Source organism: Rissa tridactyla, chromosome 29 (assembly GCF_028500815.1).
Source record: "Rissa tridactyla isolate bRisTri1 chromosome 29, bRisTri1.patW.cur.20221130, whole genome shotgun sequence".
NCBI classification, from domain to species: Eukaryota; Metazoa; Chordata; class Aves; order Charadriiformes; family Laridae; genus Rissa; species Rissa tridactyla.
Window position 1 is genome coordinate 346,778 of NC_071494.1, and position 8,191 is coordinate 354,968.

Below are 8,191 nucleotides of genomic sequence, written 5' to 3' on the forward strand. Positions count from 1 at the left end.
GGGGGTGACAGAGACCCCCCCCCAGCCCCCCCCCCCCCCCAGTATCACCAGTGCCCCCCCACCCCTCAGAGGTGGCACCTATGGGTCGCCTCGATGGTGTCCCCCGTCCCCAACGACCCCCCCTATGGTGTCACCGCTCTTCCCCCCCCCCCCCCCGGTGTCACCCTATTTATGCGTGTGTGTCCCCCCCCCCCCCTTTTTGTACGTGACACCCCTCAATAAACCTGTTCCTGGAGGCCCCGTGGAGCGACACCGGGGGGGACACAACTGGGGACATTGCGGGGGGCATATGGGGATGTTATGGGGGGGGGACATGGGGACATTGTAGGGGGACATCGGCACAAAGCGGGGGGGGCGGAGGCGTCCGTCGCGGTGTTTTATTGATGCCGCATCCCCGCGGGTGGATGAGGGGGTTGTGTCCCCATGTGTCCCCCCCCCCGGATTAGGGGGGGGGGGGCGAGGAGGGGGGGGCGCGCAGTGCGGTTTGGGGGGGGCTGCGGGAGGAGGCTGAGCCCCCGCTCAAGGGGCTTTGCCCCCCTCCCCCCCCCCCCTCAATTTACAGCAGTTACAGACATTTCACCTCAATCAACGTTAAAAAAAAATAAAAGGGGGGGGGGGGGGGAGAGAAACGAGCTGGGAGGGTGGGAAACCCCCCCCCGGGGGGAGCAGGAGGGGGCTTTTGGGGTGCAGCCCCCCCCCCGGGTAGCGCCATAGGAGAGGCCAAGTCCAAGGCTGGGGGGGGGAGGGGGGGGGGGGAAGAACAGATGGACGCCACTGTGAGAGATGAGGGGGGGGCTACGAGCTTGAGGGGGGGGGAATAGAGTTTGGGGGGGCTGAAGAGCTCGGGGGGGTTACCCCGATATTTCCCCACCACCCCCCGGGGTTTTATTCCGGCTTCTTCTTGGCCAGACCCGGGAGCTTCGCCTGGATCCTACAGGGAGAGGAGAGAGGTGAGAGTGGGGGGTGAGTGCCTGGTGATTTGGGGGGGGGGGGGGGCGTGCAGCAATGTGGGGGGGCCCACGGCAATATGGGGGGGCCCCAGGGATTTGGGGGGGGGGCCCCATCGTCACTTACTTGGCCACGAGGTCCTTGGTCTGGCGGCGGGCGATGCCCACGTAGTGATCGATCTGCACCTGGTTTGGGGGGGGGAGGGGGGGAAGGGGGCTTTAGGGGGTGCCCTCCCCAATTTTGAGGGTGCCCCCCCTATTTTGGGGGGGTGGCCTCCTCTTTCTTTGGGCTACCCCCTCTATTGCGGAGCTGCCCCCTTTATTTTTGGGGCGGCCTCCTCTTGATTTTAGGGCTCACCTTGTACTTCTCGTAGAGGGGCGGGAGGGTGAAGGCCAACAGCTCGGCTGTAGAGAGACGGTGGGGGGGGGTAAACCCCCCCTGTGTGTTATTTTTTGGGGGTCAAGACCCCTAAAATTATAATTTTGGGGGGTTATTTTAAGGGGGGGGCAGGGTAAAGCCCAGTTCTTACCGAGGATGAGGAGGGTGATGCCGTTGAAGACGGCTCCCACGGAGGTCAGCAGCCACATCACCACGGCCAGCTGCGGGGCAGGGGAGGGGGGGGGGGGAGATAAGAGGAGCGTTTTTGGGGGGATCTCGGGGCGGGGGAAGAGGAGGGTGAGGAGGAGGAAGAGAGGGGGGAGGAAGGCTCCTTACCTTCAGGGAATCCACCAGATCCTCCACCAGGAAGAGGCGGAGGAGGAACCGCAGCGCCCGGTTGAGGTGGAGGGCGACGGTGGTGGCATGAGCCTGGAAGGTCTCGGGTGACAAGGTCAAGTCCAGCTCCAGGTAAGCCCTGGGGGGGTGGGGGACACACAGGCAGGTGAGGGGGGGGGTACCCCAAAATTCCCCTTGCACCCCAAAATCCCCCCCAGCACCCCCCCCCAACATTGAGCCCCAAAATCCCCCCCCCCCCCCGCACCCCAGAACCTGGAAGGTCTCAGGGGACAAGGTCAAGTCCAGCTCCAGGTGAGCTCTGAGATGGGGGAGGGCACCCCAAAACCCACCCCCCAATAAATGGGGGGAGCCCAAAATCCCCCCCTGCACCCAAAAATCCTCCTCTACACCCTAAACTGCCCCCCCCCAAAATCTTCAGCCATCCTGCAGAGGGGGAAAGAGTGGCCGGGTCGTCGAGTGCATCACCCAGCCACTGTCCCCAGGGGTGTCCCCAACACCCATCACACCCCCCCCCAAAAAAATGGGGGGGGCCCAGAATTTCCCCCCTGCCCCCCAAAATCCTCCTCTACACCCTAAACTCGCCCCCAAAACCTTCATCCAGCCCACAGAGGGGGAAAGAACGGCCGAGCCACCGAGCGCATCACCCAGACACCGTCCCCAGGGGAGGGGGGGGGGGGGTGGTGTCCCCAACACCCTTCACACCCCCCCAGAAAATGGGTGGGTGGGCCCAAAATCCCTCCCTTATGCCCCAAAATCCCCCTTTACGCCCTAAACTCGCCCCCAAAAATCTTCATCCATCCTGCAGAGGGGGAAAGAGCGGCCGGGCCACAGAGCGCCATCACCCAGACACAGGTCCCCCAGGGGCGTCCCCAACACCCCTCACCTCCCCCCCTAAAAAAATAGGGGGGGGGGACACCCAAAATAACCCCCTCACCGAAAGGGGTGCCCCTCTTCGGACTTCTGGACGGCCTGGACGACGGCTTTGTAGACGCGGAGGCTGATGGTGACGGAGAGCAGGGCCAGGGCCAGGTGGGCCACCACGCTGACGGCGCTGAAGGTGGCCAGGGAGAGGAGGAGGAGGAGGCTGGCGCCGAAGACGAGCCCCGTCTTCTTCACGTCCCGCCAGAAGAGGAGGTCGTGGACTGTTGGGGGGGGGGAAGACACGCACAAGAGGTGACAAAGAGGGGGGGGGTGACACAGGGCACACAGCATCCCCCCCCCGCCCCGGCCCCACCATCCCCATCCCAGCCGGTTGCGTCCTCGCCCGACGGCTGCGTCTCTCGATTCGCCATGATTTGCCCCAAAATGAATCCGGCGCCATCCCCGTACCCACCCCCCCACCCCCCCGCATCCATCCGACACCGGCGTTAATTAACCCAGCCCCACCCTAATTACAAACGGGTGTTAATTAACCCCTCCCCCCAGTGTGGCGGCGGGTTTTGCCAGAAATCCCCCTTTTTTGCAGCAAAACAAGAGGCAGACGCGGGGCTCTACCCGCGACCCCCAGCAGCATTCTGGGGTGACCCCTCTTTTTACCGCCTCCCCCTTTTTTTTTGGGGGGGTCCAGCTGAACCCCCCTCAAACCTGCTATTTTTGGGGTGTCTCTGCGGTGGGCGGCGGCATTTTTGGGGTAAAAAAAAAATCATCTTTTTTGGGGGGTTTTACCTGCCAGGCGGGGGAGGAGCTGGGTCCCCGGGGGGGGTCGAGCCGGGTCCCCGGGGGGTTTGGGGGTGTCCCTGGGGGGTTCCCCCAATTCCCGCAGCGCCCGCAGGGTCAGCCGCTCCTCCTCCCAGTCCCGGGTGGTGGCGGCGGCGGCGGGGGGGGGGGCGCGTTTCGGGAAGGGGGGGCGGCGCGGTGACGCCGGTGACGCCGGCGGTGACACGGTGCCGGGGGACGGCGATGGGGGGTTCCTCCGGGGGGGGCTCCTCAACGGGGGCTTCCTCGATGACGGTGTCGTCGGAGTCGCCGGAGCTGTCGGCTTCGGCGTTGGCGCTGCCGCCGATGTCACCGGCGATGCCGTTGCCGCCGTTCCGCTCCACCAAATCCCAGTTGAGCAACTCACTGGTGAAAGTGTGCATCTCCCGCACGCACTTGGACACCTCTTCCAGCGCGGCGGCGGTGCCGGACGGTTGCCGGCACAAGGCGGTGGGGACCTTGGGGGTGACGCCGCCGGTGACGCCGGGTGGTGCCGCGGGGTTTGGCCGGGAAGTCGCAGACGCGATCCTCGGGGATTTGGCTCAGCACCTCGCGCTCCCCCAGCAGCGCCGCCGCCGGGCCGAATTCCCGGTCGAAGGCGGCGCGATCCGGCACGACCTCGAAGGGCGATTCAGGGGAATCCGGTTCTTTTTGGGGGGGCCCCCCCGAGGAGGAAGAAGAGGCGGCGGCGGCGGAGGAGGCGGCGGGGGGGAGGAAGGCTCCCTGACCTCCTCGCCCCCCAGGTGCCGCTTCGGTGGCCGCTGGGGCCGGAGAGAGGGGAGAGAGTCAGGCGCGTGGAGGGGGGATTTTTTGGGGGGGGGCGCAGCATGCATGGGGGGGCCGCCATGCACCCAGCTGCACCCCAAGCGGTGTTTTGGGGTCCCCCCCCCCGGCGTGGCCATGCTGGGGGGGGCGGGAGGGGCGAGCAGGTCCCATGGCGGCGCGAACAGTCAGACGCTTCCACCCCCCCCACCCCCCCCCGCAAAAATACACCCCAAAACCTGCGGGTTTGGCACCAGGAATGGGGGTGTCCCGTTGGGGACCTCAATTTGGGGCTAAAAACACCCGGATTAGGGCCTGAGTAAGAAGGCAGGGGGGCAGGATTCAGCGCCACCCCCCCACCCCCACCCCCACTTTGGGACAAGACAGGGGGATTTTGGGTCCTCCAGGGCTGGGAGGGGCGTTTGGGGGCTCCTCACTTCCCCCCCCCCCCCGCACCGAAGACATGGGACGCCCTCCCCCGCCCATTCACTTTGGGCCAAGACGGAGGGATTTTGGGTCCTCCAGAGCTGGGAGGGGGGTTTAGGGGTTCCTCACCTCCCCCCCCTCCCCCCCAATTTGGGGGCCGGATCCAGGCGGGGGGGTCGCACACAAGACACAGACGGCGGCGGGTGGGACGCGGGCGCAGGCGGGTCGTGGGGGGGTTGTTTTTTTGAGGCCAAACAACGAGAAACGGCGAATTCCTCCTCAGCCAGATGAGCAGCAGCAAGGTGGGGGGGGGGGGGGGCCGTGCAAAGCGGGAACAGCAGCCGTGGGGCAGAGGCGGGGAGGGGGGGGCACAGCCATGGGGCAGAGGGGGGGCAAAGCTGTGGGGCGGGCGCTCGCCCAGAAAAAGGGAGAAGAAATTGTGTTAATAAGCAGGAAAAAAAGAGCGAAAGAAAAATGTCTATTTTTGACGGGTCTTAAAGCATCGACAAGGCTGTAACTGGGGGTGGGGGCCCCCCCTCCCGGCCTCAGCCGCCGTTTTAGGGGGGGGTCTCAGGACCTCTTTGTCCCCCCAAAATGAGCCACAGGTGAAGCCCCCCCCAAAAGCGGGGGAGTGCAGCAGCATCGGGGTCACCCCCCCTAAATCCAGGGGGACATTTTTAGGGTTACAGCCTTCCCTCCCTCCCCCCGCCGACATTTTTCTTCCTGGGGGGGCGCAGGACAGTGGTGAGGGGGGGGGAGACTTGCCTGGTGAAGCCGCAAAGAGAGAGACAGGCTGGGAGGAGGAGGAAGAAGCGGGGGGATCTGCAAGAAAACACAGAGGGTGAGAGCTCGACGCCGCGGGGGTGCCCCCCAAAATCCCCCCCACCCCCCCCAAAACCCACCGGGGTGCTTACCCCTCCCCCAGAAAGCAGGCGGGGGGGGCATGTGTGTTTTGCTTCGACGCAGCAAGACTTCATCCCGGCGCATCCAGCATCTTTTTGGGGTGATGATGCATTTTTGGGGGTGAAATCACCCAAAAATGAGACCGATCGCTGCCTCTTCACCCCGAAAACGGGCAGATGGGGGGGGTGGTGGTGGCTTGAGCACCCCCAAACCCCCACAGTTGGAGTCTACGTACCCTTTTCCACAGGGTTTTACCCCAAACCGGGGGGTGTCAGGTGCCGGTGGTTTCAGTCATCCCCGGTGTTATCGTTCCCCCCCCCAGCCACAAAACTGGGGGTCCCTGGGGGGGGTTTGGGGTACCCGGTTGTACCGCGGAGGGGGAACAGGGTTTCCTCCAGCTTCCCCTTTTCGGGGTGATGTTGTGTCACCCGCCGCCGCCTCTCCAACGCGAGACCCTCAGGCGAATTCTGGTTTTGACCAAATTTGGGGGGTTTTTACCCCATTTTCCCCAGCCAGGTCACGCTGTTCGGGGTGGGGTTCCATCGCAGCAGTTGTCCCCGCCGGGTGACAACAACCAGAGCACGGACGGTGTCAGGTCACCCCGAAATCTCCACCTTCCCCCCGACTCGACGCCGGACCCCCAGGGAAGCTCCCCCCAACCTCACGGAGGGTGATATTTGGGGTGAAACCGCAGGGCTTTGGGGCTCTGTGGCATCCAGCTGTGAAAATTGGGGTGAAATCAGGGGAATCAGGGTGTGCCGGCCGCAATCGCAAAGTTGGAACAAGCGCTGACATTGTGTGTGTGGGGGGTGCTCCTAGGGGTGTCGGGGGGGGAAGGCGAAATGACCCCCCAAAATGCCAGGGACCCCCCACCTCACGCGCTGGGGGCGGACGGACGGAGCAGCCCGACCACCCAACAACACCCCAAAACATCAACAGCTCCTTTTCTGGGAGTTTTCCCCCCCATTTCTGCAGGATACGGGACCGGGTGCGCCCCTTCCCCCCATATCTGTCCCCCCCAAAGACCTCATCCCCCTATAACTGCCCCTTAAAGGCTTCTGCCTCCCATACCTGCCCCCTATAGGTCTCTTCCCCCTATACCTGCCCCCCTATAGGCCTCTTCCGCCTATACCTGCCCCCCATAGGCCTCTTCCGCCTATATCTGCCCCCCCCAAAGGCCTCCTCCCCTCATATCTGCCTCCTTAAAGGCCTCTTTCCCCTATATCTCCCCCTTAAAGGCTTCTACCTCCCATATCAGCCCCTTAAAGGCGTCTCCACCCCATTTCTGTCCTCCTAAAGGCCTCTTCCCCCTATACCTGCCCCCCTTAAAGGCTTCCTCCCCCCACATCTGCCCCCCCCAAGGCCTCTTCCTCCTATAATTGCGTCCCTAAAGGTCTATTTCCCCTATATCGGCCCCCTAATGACATCCTTCCCCTATATCTACCCCTCCGAAGTTCTCTTCTCCCTATATCTGCCCCCCCCAAAGGCCTCTTCCCTGCAATATTTGCCCCCCATAGGCCTCTTTCCCCTATATCTGCCCCTGTAAAGGTCTCTTCACCTCGTATCCATCCCCCAAAAGCCTCTTTCCCCTATAATCTCTCCCCTATAGACTTATTTCCTGTGTACCTTCCCCCCTAAAGGCCTCTTTCCCCTATAATTGCATCCCTATAGGCCTCTTCCCCCTACACCCGCCCTCTTATAGGCGTATTCCTCTTGTACCCGCCCACCTATGGGCCTATTTCCCCTATAACTGCATCCCTATAGGCCTCTTCTCCCTATATCTGCCCCTCAAAGGCTTCTTCCCCCTATATCTGCCCCCCTATAGACCTCCTTCCCCTATATCATCCCCTATAAAGGTCTCCTCACCTCACATCTGTCCCCCAAAAGCCCCTTTCCCCTATAATCTCTCCCCTATAGACTTATTTCCCATATACCTGCCCCCCATAGGCCTATTTCCCCTATAATTGCTCCCCTATAGGCCTCTTCCCCCTATAGGCCTCTTTTCCCCATACCTGCCCTCTTATAGGCCTATTTCTCCTACAATTGCTCCCCTATAGACCTCATTCCCCTATACTTGCCCCCCATAGGCCTCTTTCCCCTATAACTGCCTCCTTATAGGCCTTTTCCCCCTATGCCCGCCCCGCGAAAGGTCTCTTCACCTCACACCTACCCCCTAAAGGCCTCTTGCCGCCCGCCCCCCCACCCCAGGCCCCGCGGCCTCTCCAGGCCCCGCCAGGCCCTTACCGGCGCAGGAGGCGGAGCCAGCGCCCCCGCAGCCTCCGGGCTGGGGCTGACCGGAGGAAGATGAAGAGGAGACGAAGGGGAACTGGGCGGCGGGGTCGGCCATGGCGGCGGACGGCGGAGCGGAGCCCCCGGCGAGGCGCGTCCGTGCGGGGCGGCGGCCACGCACCGACTGAGGGGGGGCGGGGCCTGGCGGGGCGGGGCCGGGGCGGGGCTCTGCGCATGCGCTCACCACCACCCCCCCGCGCGCCGCGCGTGCGCCCCCGCGCCACCCTCCCCGCCGCAGCCGGGCGCTCCTGCGCATGCGCCGGGCGCGGGAGGAGGGGGGCGGAGCCAGGCCCGCCGTGATCCCTGCGCATGCGCCGGAGGCGCGGTGCATGACGGGAGTTGTAGTCCCGGCCGCGCCGCGGCTATGGTGTGTCCCCTATAGGGAAAAGGAGCCTGAAGAATGGCCCTTATAGGGCACGGAGGGGCCTTGCTG

At 64.1% G+C, this 8,191-nt stretch overlaps 1 protein-coding gene across 1 annotated transcript; it reads right to left on the reverse strand.

Annotated features, from left to right (window-relative positions):
* Positions 1–363: 363 nt before the first annotated feature.
* RTN3 (reticulon 3) lies at positions 364–7,899 on the reverse strand. Its single transcript, XM_054183976.1, has 7 exons — positions 7,714–7,899; positions 2,618–2,825; positions 1,663–1,801; positions 1,478–1,547; positions 1,306–1,352; positions 1,075–1,133; positions 364–931 (listed from the first exon to the last, which is right to left on the reverse strand). The coding sequence occupies exons 1-7, from the start codon at positions 7,814–7,816 to the stop codon at positions 886–888; spliced, it is 672 nt and encodes a 223-aa protein (XP_054039951.1). The 5' UTR covers positions 7,817–7,899; the 3' UTR covers positions 364–885.
* Positions 7,900–8,191: the final 292 nt, after the last annotated feature.

What these genes read in the sequence shown, in the direction of transcription:
- RTN3 (XM_054183976.1), bottom strand. Translation starts at nt 7,816, where the DNA reads ATGGCCGACCCCGCCGCCCAGTTCCCCTTCGTCTCCTCTTCATCTTCC. An exon ending in TGGCTCCGCCTCCTGCGCCG is followed by an intron (nt 2,826 to 7,713) that starts GTAAGGGCCTGG and finishes CCCCCCCAACAG; the next exon opens with TCCACGACCTCCTCTTCTGG. An exon ending in CATCACCCTCCTCATCCTCG is followed by an intron (nt 1,353 to 1,477) that starts GTAAGAACTGGG and finishes GTCTCTCTACAG; the next exon opens with CCGAGCTGTTGGCCTTCACC.